The sequence below is a fragment of the Mustela putorius genome, unplaced genomic scaffold, assembly GCF_011764305.1.
Source record: "Mustela putorius furo isolate JIRA1106 unplaced genomic scaffold, ASM1176430v1.1 tig00000832_pilon_pilon_pilon, whole genome shotgun sequence".
Taxonomy (NCBI): Eukaryota; Metazoa; Chordata; class Mammalia; order Carnivora; family Mustelidae; genus Mustela; species Mustela putorius.
Window position 1 is genome coordinate 2,508,510 of NW_025421491.1, and position 26,184 is coordinate 2,534,693.

At 37.6% G+C, this 26,184-nt stretch overlaps 1 protein-coding gene across 2 annotated transcripts; it reads left to right on the plus strand.

Moving 5' to 3' along the window:
- The first annotated feature begins 1,831 nt into the window (after positions 1-1,831).
- Positions 1,832-7,090, plus strand: LOC106006295 (keratin-associated protein 21-1-like). Of its 2 annotated transcripts, none has more exons than XM_013058888.1 (2): positions 1,832-2,089; positions 6,577-7,090. In XM_013058888.1, exons 1-2 carry the CDS (start codon positions 1,858-1,860, stop codon positions 6,834-6,836), a joined length of 492 nt encoding a protein of 163 aa, XP_012914342.1. In that variant the 5' UTR covers positions 1,832-1,857; the 3' UTR covers positions 6,837-7,090. The 2 variants fall into 2 exon arrangements, with proteins under 2 accessions (XP_012914342.1, XP_044941131.1); XM_045085196.1 differs by lacking the exon at positions 1,832-2,089 and adding an exon at positions 6,429-6,468 and having other exon boundaries at positions 6,601-7,090.
- Positions 7,091-26,184: the final 19,094 nt, after the last annotated feature.

Sequence of the window (26,184 nt, forward strand, 5' to 3'; positions counted from 1 at the left end):
AAGATGTGGTCCATATACACTATGGAGTATTATGCCTCCACCAGAAAGGATGAATACCCAACTTTTGTAGCAACATGGACAGGACTGGAAGAGATGATGCTGAGTGAAATAAGTCAAGCAGAGAGAGTCAATTATCATATGGTTTCACTTATTCGTGGAACATAACAAATAGCGTGGAGGACAAGGGGAGTTAGAGAGGAGAAGGGAGTTAAGGGAAATTGGAAGGGGAAGTGAACCATGAGAAATATGGACTCTGAAAAACAATCTGAGGGGTTTGAAGGGCAGGGAGTGGGAGGTTGGGGGAACCAGGTGGTGGGTGTTAGAGAGAGCACGGATTGCATGGAGCACTAGGTGTTTTGCAAAAACAAGAAAGACTGTTATGCTGAAAATAAATAAAAAAATGTATATATATAAAAATCTACAGTTTAAAATTTCAAGAATGACAGAAAAGTAGAGAAAATAAAGGTAAAGAATAATTGGAATGGGGTGTATTTTCTTTAAGCTTCTCAGAAGAGAAGAAACAGCAGAGTGATGAGATAAAACAGTGACCAACAATAGATGAAGTTGTAGGAAGTACTTTCAATATAAAGAAAATGTCTACTAATGAAAGTTCTCAGAAAGAAATTCAGTACATTTATTAGTATTCCTGTTGAAGGCCTTAAGTAAGGGGCGGATGACGCTCATTTCCTTTACTGAAACTTGAGTGTGGAGTCGAAGCAATGACCTTCCTAAGGTTGTACTTTCTTCTAGCTTGGATTTCATAGTGGTTACAGGAGAAAGTAATTTAAATTTTGGATTCTGCTTGGTTTGTAAAGTGATTTAAGTAAACCCTAGAGAACCAAGATAAGCTAAAACATCATAGCAAACAAGGAATCAAACCCCCAAAAGAGAAATATTTCATTCTTTCTTCTTTTTTGATTCATGTCTGGTGATAGAATGATTGGATATTTGATTTAGTTGGGAAGAAAGGGAATATTTGGAATTAGACACCAGCAAAGAAGTTAATTTATTGATGTGAAGCTAAATATCAAGGTTTCTAGATCACAGCACTATTGACATTTTATTTCAAACGTTTCAATGTTGTTGGGGGCTGTTCTTTGTCCTGAGATAAGCATCTTTCTTCCTTCCTACCACAAGGGGCCTGCAGGTATCTGCAATAAGTATCAGGGTACAAGAAGCCTGGTAAAAAGTTGCAATGAGGGGACCTTGGTGGCTCAGTTGTTAAGCGTCTGGCTTCAGCTCAGGTCATGATCCAGGAGTCTTGGGATGGAACCCTGCATCAGGCTCCCTGCTCAGAGGGAAGCCTGCTTCTCCCTCTCCCACTCCCCTATTTGTGTTCCCTCTCTCACTGTGTCTCTCTGTCAAATAAATACAAAAATCTTAAAAGAAAAAAAAAAGTTACAATGATTCCAGAAAGGAGAAGGCAGCTATTCTTCCCCTATGGAAAGAGGTAGATATTTTAGGAAAGAGGAGAGATCAAGAGGAACAAAATTTACCTAAATTCCCCCAATCTTGTTATATCAGGTAGATTAAATGCTAGGAGCTCATGAGGTTGTGTATCAGTGGTATGTACAGCACATGATTCTACTCAGATAATTCTTTGACAGAGATAATTAAAATGCTGCTCTTTAAATAAAATGGGAGTCTCCAAAATAATGAGCTCATTTTTCCCAAGACATTATTGATGGTTGACATTGACAGGCACATAAATGTTGCTTACATATTTGTTGGGTAAGTCAGGGGTGAATGGTATGCTCTATCAATTACTGGCAGTATAAAAAGGTCCAGGGGAAGTAGAAGACCACACTTCATCACACGTCTACTTCTAGCCCACCCGAATTCTCTTTCTCTGACATCATGTGTTGTTACTACAGGAACTCCTGTGGCTATGGCTGCGGATGCGGCTATGGCTATGGATGTGGCCCCTATTCTGGCTGTGGTTATGGAACTGGCTATGGCTGTGGCTATGGTTCCCGTTGTGGCTGTGGCTATGGCTCAGGATGTGGCTGTGGCTATGGCTTAGGCTGCGGCTGTGGCTATGGCTCAGGATGGGGCTGTGGAAAAGGCTCCTGCTGTGGCTGTGGATATGGCTCTGGCTCTGGCTGCTGTGGCTACCGGCCACTTTGCTACTGAAGATGTTATTCTTCTTGCTGCTAGATTATCGCTCTCCAAGCCCCATTTGCTTCTGAAATGACACCGCCAAAGCGACAGCTGAAGCAAGAATCCATACCCCAAGTATTCTACATCCAGGAAATTGCATGCTGGACAGAGGCTTTGACCCCCAGTGAATGTTTGTGAGGATGGGTGGTATCATCTAACTATTTCCCAGACATGGTTCTTTGTTCCTTTAATCAGGATTCTGTGTTAGAACTGTCCCAGGGATCCTATCATCTCACAGTTGGACAAAAAACTTATTCTCAATAAATATGGTTCTTTGCTTCTAACAAATCTCTGTGCGCTTGCTTGTGAATTACTCCTTTTTTTGAGGTGTTATGACCTCTCTTGCAAATTGGGCTGACAATATGCCTCATAATCCTGGGGTTATTTCTTGGCATAAGACACATATTACTTCTCATTGTGCACCAGATTGAATGTCTTCTTCACTTATTTCTCATATCCCTCATGTTCAGGCACTCAAAACACAACACAACACAACACAACACAAATCACACATTATTACAGAACTGTGTCCTGAAAATCACTCTGTATTTAGAATTGAGGTGATGGGGAAAGAGGAGGAGGGAGGACACCTATTCAGGAGGTTGTGACAGAAGCCCAAGGGAGAGGAGGTGTGGTCTGAGAGCTGAATGGGTGGATGAATGTCATGGAAGAGAGAGTTTCCAGGAATAATGAGAAATTAAAAGCAGACCCTGGTGATGCATGAACAACTAAGGGAAGGGTAAATTAGAGTAAAAATGTCATATCGTATCATGTGCATTTTGGCAGAAGTGCAAAAAATATTTATTTTCAAGGATTGAATTTAGGAAATTGTTTTAAGTCAGTTAATACCAAATAGCTTTGACTTTTTTTTTCTTGTTAAGATTTTATTTATTTGCTTGTTTGTTTATTTAGAAAGTATGACCGGGGAGAGGGATGCTAGAGAGAGAGAGTGAGAGCAAGAGTGAGAATCTTTAAAAAAAAAAAAAATATCTAGTTGTCAGAGAGAGGGAACACACAAGCACGGGGAATGGCAGGCAGAGGGAGAAACAGACTTCCTGCTGAGCAAGTAGCCAGATGAGGGACTCATTCCCAGGACATTGGGGTCATGACCTGAGCCAAAGGCAGACACTTTATCTGGCTGAGCCACCCAGGTATCCGAGAGGGAGAATCTCATACACATTCTGAGTTGAGCACAGGCTCCAATGTGGGGGCATTCTCAGGACCCTGAGATCATGACCAGAGCCGAAATCGCGAGTCATTCCTTACCAACTGAGATACCCAGGTACTCTATCTCTTTGAATGGTTTTGTTTATTTATTTTTATTATTTATTCATTATTAAATATTTTATTTATTTGAGAGAGAGAGAATGAGAGAAAGCATGAGCAGGGTTGAAGAGCAGAGGGAGTGGGAAATGTAGATGCCCTGCAGAGCAGGGAGCCAGATGTGGAGTTCCATCCCAGGACTCTGGGATCATGACCTGAGCCAATGGCAGATGCTTAACTGACTGAGCCACCCGGGGGTCCCTCTTTTCTTGGAAGGTTTTTGAAAGGGAACTTTCCTATACATGGAAGATACAGCAACAAAGTTGCAGAGGCATTTTTTCCCCCTCTTGGGGCACTTATATTCTAATAGGTGATAAGAAAAACTAGTAAGAATTAATTAAATTAAATTTAGACACCTAATTGCTATTGAAGGAATAAAGCAGTTTCCTGGGGAAGAAAATGGAAGTTGAAATATTGGAGAGATAATTGGAGAAGTTATTTTAACATTTTGTATCAAATGAACTGATGCCTGTTACAGGAAACACTAGAAAGGTTGGTACTAAGTTTAAAGGGGGAAGAGAAATGCATTAAATTTTGGGTTCGATCAGTGGTGCCGCAATTTTTAGTGACAAAGCGAAGGCCTAGTTCCTTAAATGGGCTTGCTTTGTTTGGGGAACACATATGAATGCAATCAAAATTTCTGGTTGACTTTATAAGTTTGAGAGTGTAGTAATTTGTTGGGTTTTGACTTCAGGGTCCTTTCCTCATGGGACTTTCCAGAGCTCTAACATTTATATCCTATAAAAGAAAAGACTGATCTGAAAAAGACTTTTCAGATTCAGTTCCCACCATGCTGTATAAATGAGTCTGTCTCATCTCCATGACAATGTTCACTGGGCAAAGCCTGAATCTGAGGTCCCTGGAGCTAGGAGACTCTACCAAACAGTTCTAAGGAAGGTGGTTCTGTCATCAACATCAGCACGGGAACTGATGCTATGCCCAGGACACTATGCCCTACTGGTGAAGAAACAAGTGTTTTTCAGGAGTTGAGCAGCTCACAGATGGAATGTTTAATAGTTGGATCTGAGAGCTGTGCTTGGGTAAACTTGAGGTGCGGAAATCCTACAATGAAGGGAAGGGAATTCTAATAATTACAGTTGAAAGTCTACTCACGTTTCATTAAGTTCCTTGTGCTTTAAGGTTTTGGAAAGACAGAAGAATATCATCTATTTGGTATCTGCATCCTAATTTACATATCCAGTAAAGGGTTGATCATTTATTGGGCATATAAGGTAATTTATACATCTTGGAAAACGTCTTCATAAATTAACACAAATCTTCCAGATGGGAAATTTGAGACTCATTTAGTCAAAGGATATGTGAGACTTTCAGCTTGAATGAAATGAGAACATTGTTAATGTATCCAAGTATCTTACAGCTTCTAAGTGTCACACCAATGTTTGAACATTGAACATTGTTTTAATGCATCTTTTTTTGATTGGGGAAATAAATAACTGAGTTCAAATCATGTACTGGGGACTCGGAACTAAGTAGTGATTCAGCGATACACAGAATAATATTTTTCTGCCATCATGGATCAGTATCCTCAATGTAGAGTTACTAGAAATAATGCCATAAAGAGAAAACTTCATCAACATTTCACCTTTGACCCAAAGGTGGTTGTTTGAAAAGTAACACACCTACTTGAGGGAACTTGTGCATTAGAATTTATAGTTTTGAATTTCAAGAGTTGACAGCAAAGTAGAGAAAATATAGGTAAAGAACAACTAGAATAGGATGTATTTTCTTGAAACTTCTGGTTAAGGATGAAACATAGTAGAGAGAGGAGATAGACCAGTAGCTAGTGGTAGAAAAAGTAGTTGAAAATACTCCCAACTGAAGGGAAAATGTGTAATAATGAAAGTTCTCTCAAAAAGAATTCAGTAGCTTTATGAAAATCTCTGTTGAAGTCCTTTTAAAAATGAGTAGACAGATCTCATTCCTTTGTTATTGAAATTTGAGTGTGGAATGGAAGGTACAATCTTCTTGAGTTTGTACTCCCAACTTAGTTGTCATAGTTATGACAGTAAAAGGCAATTTAAATTTTGTTTTTTTCCTGCTTTGGATATTGATGATTTAGGTAAAACCTAGACAACCAAAGGTAGCAAAAACATCACAAACAAACAAACATATAACACCTTCCTATCTTTTTGTTTGTTTGTTTTGATTTAGTCTCCACGTGAAGTGATGGAAAGGTTAGATGTTTGGTTTAGTTGAAAAGAAAGGAAATACTTGGAATTATACAACGGTAAAGAGAGAAGGTAATTTATCGTTGTGAAGCTATACACCAAGGTTTCTAATCTCAGCATTATTGATATTTTATATCAGTTGTTACGATGTTACTGGGGACTGCCCTGTGCTCTAACATCAACATCTCCCTGGTTTCTCTCACAAGAAGCCAGTAGGTTTCTGCAGAAGGTATCTGGGTGTGAGAAGTTCACAAAAAGTTTCAATGATTCCAGAAAAAAGATGGGAGAATTTCCTCCCTTAGGGGTAGAGGTAAATATTTTAGGAAATAGGAGAAATCAAGAAGGACATAATTTTCTTTCTTTCTTTTTTTTTTTTTTTAAGAAGGACATAATTTTCTTAATTCTCCCAAATCTTGTTATATAAAGTATATTAAATGATAGGAGCTTGTGAAGTTGGGTATCAGTGGTATGTAGAACACATGATTTTACTGAGACAATTTTTGGCAGAGCAAATTAAAATTCTGCTCCTTAAATAAAAAAGGAGATCCAAATAATGAGCTCAGTTTTCCTAAGACATTAATGATTGTTGACATTGACAGACACATAAAAGTTTTTTACATACTTGTTGGGTAAGTCAGAGGGTGAATGGTATGCTCTTGCCAATTACTGGCAGTATATAAGGGTCCAAGCGTAGTAGGGACCACACTTCACCACACATCCACTTGCAACCCACCTGAATCCTCTTCTCCTGGCAACATGTGTTGTAACTACGGGAACACCTGTGGCTATGGCTGTGGCTATGGCTCCCGTTGTGGCTGTGGTTATGGCTCAGGCTGTGGCTGTGGCTATACTTCAGGATGTGGATGTGGTTATGGCTCAGGCTGTGGCTGTGGTTATGGCTCAGGCTGTGGCTATGGCTGTGGCTCAGGCTGTGGCTATGGCTATGGCTATGGCTCAGGCTGTGGCTGTGGCTATGGTTCAGGATGTGGCTGTGGCTATGGCTCCCGTTGTGGCTATGGCTATGGCTCAGGCTGTGGCTGTGGTTATGGCTCAGGATGGGGCTGTGGAAAAGGCTCCTGCTGTGGCTTTGGATATGGCTCTGGCTCTGGCTGCTGTGGCTCCCGGCCATTTTGCTACCGAAGATGTTATTCTTCTTGCTGCTAGACCATCGCTCTCCAAGCCCCATTTGCTTCTGAAATGACACCACCAACGTGACAACTGAAGCAAGAATCCATACCCCAAGAATTCTACGTCCAGGAAATTGCATGCTTGACAGAGGCTTTGATCCCCTGTGAACGTTTGTGAGGATGGGTTCTTGAGGGTCTAGGCTGTGTGGTATCATCTGATTATTTCCCAAATATTGGTCTTTGTTCCCTTAATCTGGATTTTGTGTTGGGACTGTCCCAGGGATCCTAACATCTCACAGTTGGACAAAAAATGTATTCTCAATAAAAACAGTTCTTTGTTTCTAACAAATCTCTGTTCTTGCTTGTGAATTACTCCTTTTTTTTGAGGTGTTATGACCTCTCTTGAAAATTGGGCTGACAATACATTTCATGAACCGGGGATCTCTTTCTTCATATAACACAAGAATTACTTCTCATCATGCATCAGAGATAATGTCTTCTCTACTTATTTCTTATATCCCTCATACTTCAGTATTAACAACCCAACAGAAATCACAGTGTTTTGGAACTGTGTACTGGAAAAAACACTGAGTCTAAAATGGAGTTGGAAGGGAAAGAGGAGGGAGGACACCTATTCAAGAGGTTGTGACAGAAGCCCAAGGGAGGTGAAGTATGGTTTGAGAGCTGAATGGATGGTTTAGTGGCCTGGGATAGAGAGTTTCCAGGATTAATGACAAATTAGAAGCAGACTCAAGTGACACATGAACAACTAAGGGAAGGATAAGCTAGAGGAAAGATGTCATATCATATCATGTGCATTTGGCTGGAAGTATATGTATATTTGTTTGCATACACTGAGTTTGAAGAAATTGATTTAAGCCATTTGTTTGACAAATAGTTTTGAATGTTTTTGTAAGGAAAGTGTCCTACACACTGAAGATACCATAGCAGAATTGTAGACCACTGTCTTTCTCTAAGAGTGCTTGCATTCTAAAAGGTACAATAATAATAAGAATAAATTAAGATACATTTAGACAGATAAGTGCTATAAAAAGAATAAAGCAGCTTTCTGGGGAAGAGAGTAAAAGTTGTAGTATTGGAAAGATAGTTCAGGGAGGTATTTTGGCGTTTTGATTCTAATGGACTGATGCCTGTTACAAGAAACACTGGAAAGTATGATAGTAATTGTTGAGGAAGAAGAGAAATGTATTGTGTTTTGGGTTTGATCAATAGTGTCACAATTTTTGTGGAAAAGAGCAAGGACTAGGGATATCAGTAAGCTCTATCACCTCAGTTGGTTCAGATAGAAGAATGGGATGAAAAGCCCAGTCTACTGTCCGAGTTTGAGAGCCTACCAGTTTGTGGATTCTGAGTTCAGTGTCCTTTTCTCATGTGACTTTCCAGATCTCTAACCCTGTATCATATAACATAGAATTTCTTTTCAGGCTCAGTTTCCATGGACAGTGAAAAATGACTTTCTGTCTCATCTCCATGACAAGGGTCACTGCACAAAGTCTGAGTCTGAGGTCCCTGAGCTAGGAAACTCCACAAAATGGCTGCTTCCAAGAAAGATGGTTCTGTCATCAATGTACACCCTGCAGCAAGGCTATACCCAAGATAAAATGTGTTTTAGTGAAGAGGAAATGGAAGTTCTTGCAAGAGTTGAGCACTTTTCACAGGTGGAACATTTGTTAGTCAGAGCTAAGGAATGACTGCTTTGGGTTAATCTCAGTTATTCTTACAAAAAGATGAAGACAATTCTAATAATTACCATTGGTTGAAAATATGCTTATTTTTTCATTATGTCCTTTGTTTTCAAAGACATTAACAATTCAAGAATACCATTTATTAAGTATGGAAAGGGAAAATTTATTTTCTAGAAAAGAGTCTTCACAAACTAAAATTAACATATGTTCAAATCTGAAATATGGTGCCTGGGAAAACATTTGTAACTTCCAGTTGAGTGAAATGAGGAAATGATGAGCATGTTAAAAGGGAGTTCATTATGATAAAATTAGAGAAAGTGTGTATGTGTGTGTGTGTGTGTATCATTGGTGGATGAAGGTTGGGAAAAATAAAAATATGGCCTCACATATTGGGTCATAATAAAAGTCAACACTTTCTATAGTCAGGAGATGAGTTAAACTTTAAAGCTTCTTCATGAAGTAACACAAAGTCCTTTTCTTTGATTACCTGTTGCATATTATGGTTGCAGTAAGTTGTAAAATCATTTATTTGTTCTTTCAGTCATTTAGCAAATGTTAAAATCCATGTTCCAGCTTTATGTTATGACTGGTGCTGCATCGTATTTAATTGGTTGTTTCTTCCACTAATTAAAAATGTTCATTTGGATACAAAGTAGTAAATCACACATTCTCATTCTAGCATGTGTGTTTATAGGTTTTATAGAATCCTATAGGATTCAAGATGGAAACCAAAATAAGTCATGACAAGAAGACTAGAAAAAGGCTAGAAATAGCTTCTAAAGGAGAATGACATATGAGAAGAGCCATAAAGGATGAGTTGAAATTGGTCTGTTACGTGAGAGGGAAAATAAAATTCAAGGAAGAGGTATTTTTAAAAAGGGGAGGTGAACCATGAGAGACTATGGACTCTGAAAAACAATCCGAGTGGGGGGTGGGAGGTCGGGGTACCAGCTGGTGGGTATTATACAGGGCATGGATTGCATAGAGCACTGGGTGTGGTGCAAAAATAATGAATACTGTTATGCTGAAAATAAAAAATAAATTAAAAAAAAAAGAAAGTGAATAAATTGGCAGCTACTACTTAAGTAGCAACCTCTACTGGAAAATTTATAATCAGCATCACCCCCATATGGGAATTCTGAGATTTTCTTTAGCTGCATCCAATATGGTAGCCACTAGAGAGATATGTCTACGAGCATTTGAAAATTGACTAGTCCATAATGAAATGTATTTTAAGTGTAACATACACACTAGATATCAAAGACTTGGTATAAAAAATGAATGAAAACTATATCAAACAATTAAAAAACTGTTGATTATATATTGTGGTAATATTTTGGGTATATTAAATGAAATATGCTATAAAAGCAATTCATCTATTTCTTTTTATCTTTTTAAAATGCAGCTACTGGAAAGTTCTAAATTCTATGTGTTTCATGATACATTTCTATTGTACAGTTTGGTTTTATAAGGTCACAACAATCTGGCCAGGAGGACTGTTGCCAGGAAGAGGAGTCATGTTGGGCCACCAACAACCATTAAGCAGTAATTCCATGTTATCCGGGTATAAGGAATGGATCATTCTGAGATAGTAAGAACACAATAGCCAGTGCTAAAGACCTCAGAAGGTGCCCAGTAACAAAGTTTTCATCTGAGGTAGTTTATTCAGTAAATGGGATTAATTAATTTGTCATCTGTTTAAGATACCTGCCTTATACCATGCACAGAAGTGCCATATTGATTAAAGTTGTAAATGATGAAAGTTAATTTATTAAAATAAAGATGTTATAAACTTTAAGGAATTTTATAAGTCAGCTAATTTGAAACTAATCATACTAAGAATATTTACACCCCGGAAGTTGGCAAATCAGATTCCTTATCATCAGTCGAGGTCATTAAAGAATTAACAGCAGACTATTGTCCACATCCCTCTTGTTACTGAGAATAAAATCATTTTTTGAAAGTTTTACAATATGGATGCATTATTTATGAGCCTGAAAAAGAAAACAAATTCACAAAAATCAGTAAAAGAGATCTAGAAATCTTCGGAGTTTATATTAAGTTGATATCTATATTTCCCTGTGCATGAACCATCATTTTTAACTACACTCTTCTTCTGCAAGATAGCATTTCCTCAAGGTCATCCCAATGACTACACTTCCAGGAAGAAAATTGTGATTAAGAGTCTAGGTTCCATAGAGGGTATTATGCTAAGAGAAATAAGTCAATCAGAGAAAGACAATTATCATATGATATCACTTATGTATGAAATTTAAGAACCAAAACAGAGGATCATAGGTGAAGAGAGGAAAAAATAAAACCAGATGAAATCAGAAAGGGAGGCAAACCATAGAGACTCTTTTTTAAAAAAAAATTTTTATTTTATTTTTATTTATTTGACAGAGAGGGAGGGATCACAAGAAGGCAGAGCAGCAGGCAGAGAGAATGGGGGAAGCAGGCTCCCTGCCAAGCAGAGAGCCTGATGTGGCGCTCTATGCCAGGACCCTGGGTTCATGACCTGAGCTGAAGGCAGAGACTTAACCCACTGAGCCACCCAGGTGCCCCCGTAAAAGACTCTTAATTATAGGAAACAAACTGAGTGTTGCTGAATGGGAGGAGAGTGAGGGGATGGGGTAACTGGGTGATGGACATCAAGGAGGGCACATGATAAAATGAGCACTGGGTATTATATAACACTGATGTATCTCTGACCTCTACGTCTGAAACTAAGAATATATTATATGTTAATTAAGTGAATTTAAAAAAAAAAAGTATTTTCTAAGAAAAAAAAAAGATTCTAGGTTCCAGAGTCACATTACTTGTGCTCTAATATAGTCTCCATCAGTTATTAGCTGTGTGATCATGGCATATTATTTAACTCCTCTGAGCCTCAGTATATTCAGAGGTAAAATGATAAAATAGTGCTAGATCAGGGTTGTTGAGAGTATAAAACAAATAAAATATGCAAAACTCTACCAACATGAGAACTCAGTAAATTTTTACTATATTTATTATTGGGTTGCTCAATATGAAATTGCTGTTACAACCATTTTAACATAAAAAATTTATTGTTTGACCTTATTTTTTAAGTTAATGTTGGCAATATTTTGATAAGCTCAGAATTTTATAGTCCATTATCTCAATTCTCTCATATCAAATGCATGGGTACAAGCCCTTGTTAGATGTTTTGTACATCTATCATATATGTATTTCATGGTTATGAACTCTAACATATGCTCTGATACCAAGTAAATTGACTTAGTGTTTATCAATGTACTTTTCATAACAAATTAATGGGTTTTAGTGAAGTAGCTTATTTTCTGATGGTTGGGTCCTCCTTTTTATTTTATCATCAAATTCTATTAATTACCAGAGAAGTTTCTATTAGATTTGGCAGATGGTATGGGATCTATCATAAAAAAAGTTTTTATTTAAAAAAAAATTTTTAGCGAAGAAGTGATAATAGTAAGTTTTGGTTATAGTATATTGAAAAGTGAATGGGTAAGGAAGAGTGAAGATTGAAAATAATTTATTCTTTCATGTTACATGAGGTGGAAGGATAGAGAGCTGTCCAATGGAAATGATGATTCATCCCCCCTAGAGTTTTTTAAAACATAGAACTCATCCTTAAACTTTAGATACATACTTTTTTTTAGATACATACTTTTAATTAAAAAATTCTATGTCCTGGAATATGCATGAAATAGGTCTTCAAAATTCTTGTAAAATTAATTGCACTGTTCAGCCACTGTCTGGAAAAAGATTCAATGGAACGATGAAGGTAAAATAGTCATGTCAACGATGTTTTAGGAAGAAAGCAGGTGACATGAAAAGTGGAGGGGTCATGGAGTTTGCCAGAATGGAGCCAATGTTGAATATAGTTTAGTAGAAAGAATTGCGAAATTGGGGCAGTCATAATTAGAAGGCAACCAAGAGTCTGAGGCCTTAATTCTGACACGGGAGTTGTGGAGCCAGGTGTTTTACCCTATATTGACTAAAATTGGAGATGTCTAGAAAAGTTACTATCATTTCTACTTAAATGGTGACTTAAAGAATGTTATGAAGATTGTACTCTCATTGGGCAGATTGCGGGTGCTGAGGGACAGCTCTAGTACCACAGTGTGGTGCTTAAGATGGGTAATGGAGCAGGTTTGAGCGGGGGGCTAAGTTGTCTGCTATGGCTCCAAGGTGAGATCACAAGGAACATTTCTATCCAGATGACCGAAGTGTACAATATTGGTAATTTTAATGAGTGTGAATATTTTGCATTTGAGAAACTGAAGGAAAAAGAGTTCATGAAAAAATATTTATGGGTCTTGCCATAGCTTTTATGTTATAGGGGGAATTGAAACAATTCCACTTTATGCCTAAATAACTCATAGTCCTTGGGCAAGACTTAACTATCCTCAGTCTCCCTTTTCTCACCTGGAATGTGTATAAAAACACATGTGTATAAACACACGTGTATAAAAACCACAATTTCCTACTTTGTGTTGTTTTTGTCAGCATCAGATGAAGTGATAAAGATGAGTATATCCCAAAAGCTATGGAATGAAATATAAATGTAATTAATAATTATTGTTATTATTATTTTTTCTTATAAGACATCCTATACATTAAATTAACAATTTTTACAGGTGGACGAAATCTCATAGGCTGTCATTCAATAGTTGGTGAATTGCCTAGTTCTTTAGATTCCCACAAAATAAAGACAAAGCTACTGGCCTTAAATAACTCACAATTGACTGAAGAAATCAGATAATTAAAACAGAATGTGTTAATATAACATTCAGTACTATAGTAGAGGTAGGCTATGGAAGAACAAGGAATTATGCTCATTAATTGTTACTAATGTCCAGGATCGCTTCCTATACAAGGTGTGGTCTAAACTGTGGTTCCTGATCCTGGGTTTATCCATTTCATTCTGCCCATGTTAATCAGCACTCACATGCTCACCAACACACATGGGCATGTACTCATGCACACACACACACATACACACACACAGTACTCAAAAACCTGCTTTTTGAAAAGTGAAATGGGGGAAATCAAAGGGGGAGATGAACCATGAGAGACTGTGGACTCTGAGAAACAAACTGAGGGTTTTAGAGGGGAGGGGAGAGGGGGGTTGGGTAAGTCTGGTGGTGGGTGTTAAGGAGGGCACAGATTGCATGGAGCACTGGGTGTGGTGCATAAACCATGAATCTTGGAAGACTGAAAAAAATAAAATAAAATAAAATAAAATAAAAAGGCTTTTTAGTGGGAAAATGATAATGGTGAAAAATGGTTTGGAAGGAGAGGCAAGACTGGTTAAATGGTGCTAGATTTGTTTGGTGGCATAGATAATGAAAAGGAACAGATGAGCATCAGGGATTTTGTGAAGGAAGAACCGTAGGACCTTTAGACATCAGCAGTGAAGAATTGAGAGAAAATTCTAGAGAAGGTAATATCTAAAAAGTATGCATGCCTTCTTAGCACTTAGGACTGTAGCAAATTCAGGGTGGTATATACAGTTATATATCTGAAAAACTGACATTGCAAAATCAATAAGACTAGTATTGCAGATGTGCTCTGTGTCTTTCTGGAGAGACTAATCAGGGTGGGGTGAATGGATGACCACAACATACAAATTTCTCAACACAAGAGCTCTTTTTATGTGATGCTATGTGAAACAAGAGTGATTTGTACATTAGGTGCTCTCTACCCAGGCAGGATCACCTATTATTAGGATTATTTTAGGGGAGGGGTGGAATTCACCAGTTTTACATATCCATTTCCTGTTCTAGGATGCTATAGTTTAGGAATGGATTTGAGCTTTGAAGCCTGATTGTGAAAATAGTGATGCTGATACCAGGAAAATATAGAACCAGAAACTTTTATGTTGCTGTATCTAGGAGGAGAGGTCAGGTATAATGTTTTGGATTGAGAAATCTTATTTTCATTGGGGATGTAGAAAGACTGTCAGAACTAGAGTCAAGATTCAACCACTCATGGTTAAATAAATTTAATGTTCCCTAGTAGCCCTTGAATCTTGAAAGAAATTGCAGGCTTGAGAAGAGGAAGGACACAAGAAGATGAGTGGATAGATTATTCTCCTTGAAGATATAGAACCATATTTTATGAATTAGAGGAATGAGTATTCTCAATCATCAAACATTTTTTGAGCTTCTAATAAAGGACATATCATTACATGCTATGAACAGAGAACTAAAATATTCATCCCTGCTTTCTAAAAGTGTGGTAAAGACACACACACATAAACTCACAAGCTACAAAGATCAGAATACTGCTATAATATAATTATAACAAGGGTGTTTGGGAAATACAGAGGAAAAAACCAAAGGCCAAGACTCAGAATAAACAAAGAAGAGTCAGGCATATTTCTGAAAGAGAGACAAACTTCTAGCTGAACTATGAAAGATGGATAGAAGTTGGTCCATTATAAGGGGAAACAGTCTCTGGACAGGGAAAAAACCTGTAATACATTTCAGAAAGTATCTATACCCTTGGACCTTATTGCAATAGATATCATCACACCTGGAGGAAACAAAATCACTATTTGGGCTAAAGGAATAAATTCGCAGGCATGTGTAGGATGAACTCTAAAGTGACCATTGATGACACGCACCCCTGTATGCTCCCCTGCCTTCAGTGTGAGCAGGGCTTGTAATTTGCCTCTTACCTTGGCAAAGATGATGGGATATCATTCCTGTGGTTATGTTATGTTTGGGGTTGGTGTATAAAACTCAAGATAGACAATTATCATATGGTTTCACTTATTTGTGGAGCATAACAAATAGCATGGAGGACATGGGGAGATAGAGAGGAGAAGAGAGTTGGGGGAAATTGGAAGGGGAGGTGAACCATGAGAGACTATGGACTCTGAAAAACAATCTGAGGGTTTTGAAGGGGCAGGGGGTGGGAGGTCTGGGTACCAGGTGGTGGGTATTATAGAGGGCACGGATTGCATGGAGCACTGAGTGTGGTGCAAAAATAATGAATACTGTTATGCTGAAAATAAAAAATAAATTAAAAAAAAACCCTCAAGATAGATAAATTTGAATTTTAGATGAAAACCAGGATAACTTTTTAGTATAAATAAATATGTTTCATGATAAATCTGGCAAGTCTAGTTAAGTTATACAGAAAGAGGCTTCTCAGATAACCTGGTTGATACCTTGATATCAACCATATCAGAAGGCCCTGAACAGAGATCCCAGTTAGGCTGAACTTGGACTCCTAACCCACTCAGACTGGAAACAATAAATAGATATTTTTCTAAGATGCTATTTCTCTGTGATAATTTACACAAGTTTCCTCTATTGTTCTCTAGATTACCTGGTAAGAGGTGTGGTTGACTTGGGTGACCTCTCTATCACTTCTACATAAAGATAGAGACTAGAAGGCAGCCATACCCATGGGTATCGAGGATAGACCCTTCTGGAGAGAAAGGGAATGAAAGTGTGGGAGGCAGTAGCAGACATAGTTGATGGGACTGGCTTGTGAACACAACCCTGAAATAAATTTTATCTAGGACCCAAAGTGACACCGGAAATGATGAGAGACTCTGAAGCATGTGGGGATTGTATAACACAGTAATTTTCCAATGAAATGGGTACCATAAGAAACCGTAAACTCCCTGTTATAGCAAGTGTTCAAGATTCCAGTGATTAGAAAGGGAGACAAAGAGGAACAAACAACTTGAACTTTGTAATGTATTAGCTATGGGAATTTTACTTAATTTCCTAACTTCTTTGTGCTCCAATTTCTGTATTAGAAGTTATCTACCTCTTTCATATTTTTATTGGGATAAAATAGATTAAAATGTGTGAAAGAAACTTGAGATTTGCAAAAGTTTCAACCGTCTTATCAGAAAGGATATCTGTGTGTATGTGTGCTCTGGTTTAACTAAATGAACACCTAGAGTTGATAAAGATTTATAGATGAATGGCTCTGAGGTAAAAATATATTATCAGAATGTCATATTCATGGCTATTTGGATTAATAGGAACTCCTTAACATGAGATGTTTCTGTATAGGGCAGCATTAAGTTCAACTGGGTTCCCCTATGAAGTAATTAGTGGTTAGTAAGCTAGTCAAGGTAATTAGTTAAGCTCGTTTTAGCTTAGTTTTAAACTTTGCTTCCCTCCACAGAGTCTTGTTCCATAAAATATATCTTTGGAATCATGTGCTCAGATGATGGAAATTTTCTTTACAAGCTTGTAATTGGTTCAAGACAATGCCTGGGTGACAAAAAACAAACAAACATGGTTTTCTAATAAAACTGGAAGCCGTAATAATTGGTTCATTTAGAATATCTGGGTTTACTTCAAAGAACCTTTTACTGAAGAATTATGAATGTTTCTATTATATTACCTGAAGACAAAATATTTGATTCTGCCTATGTTCAATATGTAAATTCTTGGTTATCCTATTCCATGGTTTTGTATTGTCCATGAGCATAAAAACTTCACAGCTGGTGGAAATTGTATTTTTTTAATAAACACATTTCATGTGTTCTTGCAAATTATTGTGTCTTTTAGGCCATATTCATCACTTTTGTTAGCATTTGTGGCCTCCCTGGAATGTTGGGCAACCACTATGTTAGCTGAGCATTCTGCTTGATTTTGCTGTGAACATAAAACTTCTCTAAAATGTAGAGTCCAGGGGTGCTGGGCTAACTCTGTAGAATATACGACTCTTGATCTTGGGGACCTGAGTTCAAGCCCCACATTGGGCATGGAGCCTATTTAAAAAAATGTAAAGTCCAATTAAAATAATAATATGGTTTCAGAAAGGAAGACACAGGTTATTTGTTTTTTGGGTGGAGAGTTGTATAAGTTCTTTATATATTTTGGATATTAACCCTTTACTGGATATGTCATTTACAAATATCTTCTCCCATTCAGTAGGTTGTCTTTTAGTTTTGTTGATTATTTCCTTCACTGTGCAGAAACTAAACAAATAAGTAAAGGAATAAAAGAGAGAGAAAGAGAGTCAAATCAAGAAACAGACTCTTTACTACAGAGAACAAAGTGATGACTATCAGAGTGGAAGTGGCTGGGGGTTGGATGAAATAAGTGACGATGATTAAGGAGTACACTTTTGATGAACATTGGGTGGTATATGGAATTGGAATTGTTAAATGGAATTGTTGGAATTGTCATGGAATTGTTAAATCACTATATTATACGCATGAAACTCATATAACACTGTATGTTCACTGTACTGGAATTTAAAATAAGATAAAATATATAAAATAAAATTAAACAAAATAAAGCAAACATAAAAACAAAAACAAAAACAAAACCCAACCCTAGACAAGACAAGGCAAAACAGAAATATTCCGTGTTAGACAAAAGCTGCATTAGAGACTTCGTGGGGGAAATACTAGGGAGAAATCAGGAAAAGAAATATTGTGTATGCAAGCATCTTAAGTTACATTAGGAACTTTTCATGGAGGATTCTGAGAGATTTGAATCATATAGAAACTACTAACAAAAAGATTTCATAATAAAATGAGATCATTTAAAACAAGATGTTGAGAATTCCCCAACACTGAAAATATTTGAGGAGAGGTACTTGCGCATCTCTACTATATTATTTAACAGTACACTATCACAGATTATATATCAGATCAAGGAAATTTGGAAATGTGATTTTGATTTGGAACTGAATACTTCTGAGTCTCAGCCTTTGTTAAACGACTTTTGCAGTTCTTAATTTGCTGGTTTCACAGCTCACATACAGACATCTGAAAAGGGAATGTGTTCAGACAATAAAGCACTTTACAGGTAGAGAGTACTGCCTAGTTGTGTAGGAGGAGTTAGACCAAATCACACTGTGATTCAGATTAAACTGACATCTGAGTGGAAAGAGGGTGAAGACTGCTGTCAGTCTGATTCTCATAGAGCTTTTAGAGAATGATCTCATGACTCAGGAGGGGTCCTTGGACAATGACACATTACTTACTGAACTTGAAACATTCAACTGCAATGTTGTCACACTTCTAAGCAGCGACTGCCTTTACTCTTATGTAGTGGCCTATGAAAATCTTGGAAGACAGAAAATACTTTCTTCCTATTAAATACATAGGCCTGTTCCCAAGGTAGGTGATTGTAACTTCAGTAGATCTTCATGATTACTGATCTTCAAAATATACTATGAATCCAAGCCCTAATGTATTGCTTGATAATGCATTTTCTTTTTTTTTTTCTTTTCTTTTCTTTTTTTTTTAATAGGCTTCATTCATGGAGCCCAATGCAGGGATTGAACTTGTGACCCTGAGACCAAGACCTGTACTGAGATCAAAAGTCTGTCGACCAACTGAATGAACCACCTGGGCACCTCTTGATACCGCATTTTTACAAAAATAATATTTAAAATGTGCCTGGCAAGGTGCACTGAGACCAATCACATGGCGATTTGTTTTCTGAGGGAGTTGGGTCACTTTCAGAAAGTCATTATGAAAAGCATTAATTAATATACATACACTCAAAACACAGGACAATGTTAAAGTAAATTTTAAGATTTTAGTATAATAAATATATCTATATAAGTAAATATAGATATTTGGAAAGCTGCTGTTATTTGGGAATCCTTGTATTTGGATAAAAGAAAGGGGGAAAAGTAATAGAATGCATTGAGTTTCCACAATATATCAGGATCTGTGCTACCCTCTGTACTTCATATATATTTTATATAGACCTTTGTCAAAATTTTAAGTATCCATATTTTTAGTACCACTTAGCAGTTGTAGAAACTGAGGTTAACAAACCTGAAGACATTTTTCCATGGTCAAATTGTTAGTAAATGGCTCAGCCAGGCAATGAATCGATCTGTTTGCCATGGAAAGCTATTTCTGTCACAGAGCCTCAGAAACTTGGAGGACACATGTGCCATTTATCAACTTACTGCTTCTCAGCTTCAAATTCATTCTTCAGTAGATGCTCTGTGATAACACATGGGGTTCCTTTAGGCGTTTCTTCCTTGCTGTGAGCATGACAGTAAGCCTTCTGCATAGTGGTTAGTATCTGGATGTTGCAAAGGAAGCAGTTGTGCATTTCTTTGGCTGTAGCACTGGAGGGAAGAATATTTGGTAGTGTGGATGTGAAGATATCTGGTGAAGCTCTACTCAGTCATGGGGCCAGAATGTGCTGGATCCTCAGTGAAGAACTTCAGACTGACAATCACTTTCATTTCACCTCTTCTTCATGGAAACCTGTACCTGAAGACTGCTCATCCATGAATCCCTATTGGCCTCCTGTTCTCACAGACAACCAGATTCCCTCTACAGGTTTCCCCTGCCCCCAGTGTGTAGGTATCTCAGAACTTCCCAGACCCTCTACACACCCACACCCTGGTTGTTTCTTCAACTGTACTCTGGGAAGAGTTGTCTTCTGCAGAATAAACATGGTCTGGCCAAACCAGTGAACTCTGCTTTCCAGTGGGCTGAACTACTCTTTTCCTTTTTTTTTTTTTTTTTCCTTTTCTGAGTACTCTCCTACATTCTTAGAGCACCATATAGTGTTTCCTCATATCTTATAGGTACTCTTTTATCATGGTTTAATAATTTTCTTTTCCATGAACATTTCTCTGTTTAACCTACTGTGTGGTTTCTGTCTCCTGATTGGAATCAGACTGATGCAGAGATCTTTAGTTTTAGGGTCATCTGTATATATATATGGTGGTTGAATCCATGGCTAAAGGTAAGCTTTAATAGTGCATAAAGTAAGAAGCAAAGATGGAAGATAAAGTAACCACAAGAAGTCCCAAACTTAAGGAAAAATAAAGAAGGACTGTCAGTGAGAGAGATGCCATGGACCAGAAGCCCGTTCATCAAAGGAAATGATGGAAAAACATGCTATCAAGTCAAAAGTAAAGACAAATAATAAATACTACAGAAAGGTCAACTATTCTTAATGTCATGAGGCAAGTCATCCAACAAAAGTAGTGTAGATACACCTCATTATTAAAATATTGTTTATTGGAGAAGACTGGTGAGAATAAAATCAAGAAAATATTGTGGAGTGTGGAAGAATTAATCATTGAGTGGCTACATTTTAGTGGGAAGTATGGATATATTGTGCCAACATAGGAGCACTCTGAGAAACCTCATAAACAGATGAACATTTAAGATCTGACTTTAACAAAGAAGTTGTTGAGCTAAGGCATTTTCCTTGTTCTAAACTGGAACTCTTGGAAAAGTTTGTCCTTTTTGTTTAAATAATGAATATTAAATACTGCACCCACCTGGAGTCCAACAACAAGAAAAAGAAGAGAATCCTAATCTGGCTGGAAAAGGAAGGGATAGACAAATTGTCCTCCAGAGAGAAGGAGAATGTTCCTGGGAGTAGATAAAACGTGTTAAAATACTCAATTCCTTGTCCAAAATTCATGATAATTGCTTTAGAGTGATTATGATGGAAAAAAATACTGGGAGAGGAAAAAAAAAGACACCAAGATGTTATGATGAGGATTGTGGTGATGAGGGTGATGATGATGAACAGGTTATTAATAGCAGTGAGTAGAACTTCACATTTAGTGGATGATTTCCAAGATGTTGAAAGAACAAAATAACAAACATGTCAAGCATATTTTGGTGATGTGATATGTCATGGTCATGAAACACAATTATGGAAGCTAAAATTATGGTCCTATATGTTTGGGTGCTTAGAAAACATAGCTTTATTTGGTTTTAAGGCCTTAGATAATTCCTAGATTAGCAAGTAAATTAGAACATCCTAATAACCTTGTGTACAGAACTAGCTAATTTCAGGCAAATAGTTGTAAAGTGAGAGAATAGAGGCCATGTGAGGTATGATCCATCCACCCCTGGAAGTATATATAAAGGTCCTGGAAGAGGGAAGGATATCCAGACTTCAGGAATACTCTCCTACACTTCAACTGAAACCTCACCTCCCAACACCATGTGTAGTAACTACTGCGGAAACTCCTGTGGCAGCTGTGGCTCTGGCTGTGGCTACGGTTCCGGCTGTAGCTCCGGCTGTGGATATGGCTGTGGCTATAGTTCTGGCTGTGGCTCCAGCTGTGGATATGGCTGTGGCTATGGCTCCCGTTATGGCTGTGGATATGGCTGTGGCTGTGGCTCGGGCTGTGGTTCCCGCTATAGCTGTGGCTATGGATCTAAAGGTGGCTATGGCTGTGGATATGGCTCCCGCTATGGCTGTGGATATGGCTGTGGCTCTGGCTGTGGATATGGCTCCCGCTATGGCTGCAGATATGGCTGTGGCTATGGCTCTGGATCCTGTGGCTACTAAGCATTTTGGTACAGAAGATGATATTCCTCTTGCTGCTAACCATCGTTGCAGATCATACTGTGCCTTTCAAAGGATCACTACAAATTGAAGTCCTGTTGAAATCTCCCCATCCATGAACTTCATAGTGAAGTAAAGAATTATTACTGGCTTTCAGGAACCTGCCTTAACTTTGAAAAAGCTCTCTGTGGTTGATGGAGACTGAGTAGTTACATCACATAACTGAAGACAGAAGATCTTACTCTGATCATTTTTCAAATTTAAATTCTTACATCTTTTTCTCTGTCTCTGTACTGTGGCTATTTGCACATATCCAATTGGAATATAATAAAATGAAGCAAAAATAAAAGATTTTACTTACTAAGAAGTCTAGTTGTTTTTTTTAATATCAGAGTCATCCCTGATTTCAAGGTTTGTGGCCTCCTAGAAAAATGGGTGGCCACATCTCTGGATAACTGATGATTGAATCCAACTATTGATTCTTTTATGCATTTCTTAATCCATTGTATGTACATTCATTACATTATATCTGAACATAAAATATCAAACCCCAAATTTCATATCTTGAGTGGATGAAGGATTAGAACAGGGAGGTCAATGAGAAGTAGAATCTTCTCATGAGGTTAGTGCTACTAGACTAAGACAGAAGCGGTTGGTTCCATCCTGGGTTTGAGTCTTGGTGATAAAGGGGCAACGATAGTAATGTAAACAGCATTTTTTGAAATAGGCGAAACAAATTTTGGGGCAAGCCAATAAGGCTGTCACAACCGCTCAAGAAAATCAGTGATTGCCCACTCTGGCTGTGTGACTTTCACACTCAGTGTTAAAGTGGGTCTTGTAAATGACTGCTGTCATGCTCACTTTCCCTTCAGGAAAAGGGAGGAAGGACAGATGGTGAACCACACCGGGGTTTTTTAAACCAACATTGTCTTTTTATTTGGGAAGGAGAACACTTCACAGATAAAAACACATTTGCCTACCTATGCCTCATTGACCATTACTGTGTCACGTGGCCAGTCTCCACAGAAGGTGGATAAAGGGAAATGAGCTGTAGATAGAGGTTGCGCTGGTCAGCCAACAATGGGTAACAAAACCCCATAGATCTTGAATATCAGGGGTAAAGGACAAAAGGTGGGGGAAGCAAAACGGTAGGTAAATGGATATTTGTCTTTATAGTAATTTGAGTTTGGGCCTGGGCACAGCTGATGTCTTCACCTAAAGCTTGTCTTTGATTATAGAGGGTTACACTTCTAATCTCCTACTTATATCATGTTATTTGTCTACACAGGGCTCTTCCCCCTCTCCCCTAGAACATATTTAGTTATTCTCTGTTATTTTTCTTTTATTTTCTTTTTCACTCCCAACCCACATTTGCAGCCATTTTGTATTTTATATGCTGTCATTGCATTTCACAGAGGTTCCAAGACAGTTGTTCATAATATTACATATTTTTAATTTATATAAATGACCTTCCTTCCTTCCCTCAGCATGATTTGTGTTGACAGATACATTTATGCTACTATGTGTGCATTTAGAATGGGATGGTACTCTACATAATTTATATACAAGATTTTTCTCTTTCACTACTTCTGTGTTTCACACAATTGCCCCCAAGTCCCCTTCACCACAACATTGCTACAATAAACACATGTTCCCTTGTGGGATTTTGTGAGAATCAACCCAAGATCTGAATTATTGGTCATATGGTAGTTCTATTTTTAACTTTTTGAGGAACTTTTATGTTGTTTTCCACAGTGGCTGCACCAGTTTATGTTCTCCCTAACAGTGCATGAAGGTTCCTTTTTCTGCACATCCTCACTTATGTTTGTCATTTCTTATCTTCTTGATTTTAGTCATTCTAATAGGTTTGAGGTGATTTTTTATCACAGTTTTGATTTATGATGTTCTGATGATTAGTAATATTGTCTGTATATTTTCTTTGGGAAAATGTTTGTTTCCGTCCTCTGCTTCTTTCTTTCTTTCTCTTTCTTTTTTTTTTTTTTTGGTGTTTGTTGAGTTGTAGGAGTTTTTATTAGAAATTTTGGATATCAATGCCTTATCAGAGATATCATTTGCAAATATCTTCTCCTACTCAGTAGGGTGTCTTTGTTATATTGATGGTTTCTTTTGCTGTGCAAAAGCCAGGTGACTTTTTAGAATGTCTGCACCAGTCCCAAACCCTAAAATTGCAGTTCTTATGTCAAAACTTGACATTATCTAACCTTCTAATGTTTGCTTGTTTGGCAAGTGAAAGTGATATCATCTTGTTGTTTTAATTTCTACTTCTCTGATTACTAATAAGTTTGAATATTTGTATTTTTAAAAAATACATGGTAAACTTTGTTTCTTTCTTCCATATCCTTTGACTATTTTTTCACTGGGGTTTCTGTCTTTTCTTATTGATTTGTAGGACTTCATTGTATATTCTTCACATAATTTCCTTGTCATTTTTTTACACATTGCAATTATCATCTAAACTATCGTTTGTCTTTAATTGAAGAGAATTGAAGATTATCATAATTGAGGATTTTGAATCCTATGATTTGTAATTTTAAGTTTTATTTAAAAAGACCTATCTTACCTTTATGTCAAAGATGTCCCACAGGGGCACTGGGGTGGCTCAGTGGGTTAAGCCTCTGCCTTCAGCTCAGGTCATGGTCTCAGAGTCCTGAGATCGAGTCCTGAATTGGGGTTTCTGCTCAGTGGGGAACCTGCTTCCTCCTCTCTCTCTGCCTGCCTCTCTGCCTACTTGTGATCTCTCTCTCTGTCAAATAAATAAATAAATAAAATCTTAAAAAAAAAAAGATGTTCCACATTACTTTTAAAGTTTTGCATTTTCTTTTAGATAATTAGTTTACATCTTTTAAAACATTTTTTGTATTTTTTTATTAACATATAATGTATTATTAGCCCCAGGGGTACAGGTCTGTGAATCGCCAGATTTACACACTTCACAGCACTCACCATAGCACATACCTTCCCCAGTGTCCATAATCCCACCACCCTCTCCCTCCCCCCTCCCCCCAACAACCCTCAGTTTGTTTTGTGAGATTAAGAGTCTCTTATGGTTTGTCTCCCTCCCAATCCCATCTTGTTTCATTTATTCTTTTCCTACACCCCAAACCCTCCATGTTGCCTCTCAACTTCCTCATATCAGGGAGATCATATGATAGTTTATATCTTTATATGTTTTGCTTCAACTTTATTTTTCACTGTATTTAGGCAGTTTCTCCAATACCTAACCTGTTAAACATCCTGTCTTTTGTTAGTGATTGGTGGTACTCTTTTTCTATATATTGTTTTTACGTATATGAGTCTATGAACTCTCTATCATGTTCTCTCTACACTTATGTCTCTTCACATATTTCAAAAACTTTTTATAATGGCAGAGAATTAGGTTTATCCTGTGTGTTTCTACTGAAAAGAATTAGATACAACAGGTAGAATGTAAAGACAAATAGACCTCACAAGAAATTTTTCTAATGGTTAGAAGACCGTGAAAATGCAATTGGCTTCCTTATAGGGATCCCCATCTGGAATTTGTTTGAGAGTTTGGATCTCTTCTTATTGGAGAAATGAGTAAAGCTCTGCATTCAGAACATGAGCTGAATTAATTGATTCATATCATTCACTTCTATTTTGAAATTCAGAGGTTCTGTAAGTAAAGAATAATTGAAGGTCAGATTCAGGCAACCTGGGTAAAGGAGAATATGGCTAGGGAAGCCAGAAAAATAATGTCCCATTTTGTAGCAGAAACAGGAGGAAGAGTATTGGTTTGAGGAGCTCTTCGAAACCTTCACTTTGAGTCTCTATTTCTGGATTTCTGTACCTCTGTGCAGATGATTACCAGATCAGGGAAAAGAGAGAGACCAGATTCAGTAATGCCTTTGCAGAAGTACTCATGACTGTGGTCAGGGATTAATGTGATGAAGTATAGTTTAGTTTATTTATTTCTTTTTTTTTTAAGATTTTATTTATTTATTTGACAGAGAGAGATCACAAGTATGCAGAGAGGCAGACAGAGAGAGAGTGGGGGAAGCAGGTTTCCTGCTGAGCAGGGAGCCTGATGCAGGGCTCAATCCCAGGACCCTGGGATCATGACCTGAGCTGAAGGCAAAGGCTTTAATCCACTGAGCCACCCAGGCGCCCCCTGGTATATTTCTTGAAAGGGTACAGAGATCTGCTCATATTGAATTGCCGAGAGATTATGAGATATGATGTGGGTGATAATAGTTCAGTTGCCTTGAGAAGCAGACATCATTCCTGTAACCATTCGAAGACAGATGGACTAATCACCCATCAGCAGTACATATGCAGAATGGCAAAGCACTTTGCTACTTATTAGCTTTGTTACTTAGGTCTAGTAATGTGAGCCCTACTTAAAAATCAATTTCTTTACATG

Excerpts from the sequence above, each read along its gene's own strand:
- LOC106006295 (XM_013058888.1), top strand. The coding sequence starts at position 1,858 with ATGTGTTGTTACTACAGGAACTCCTGTGGCTATGGCTGCGGATGCGGC. Across the intron at positions 2,090-6,576 it reads CTGCTGTGGCTGTGGATATG|GCTGTGGCTATGGCTGTGGC; the intron begins GCTCTGGCTCTG and ends GTTATGGCTCAG.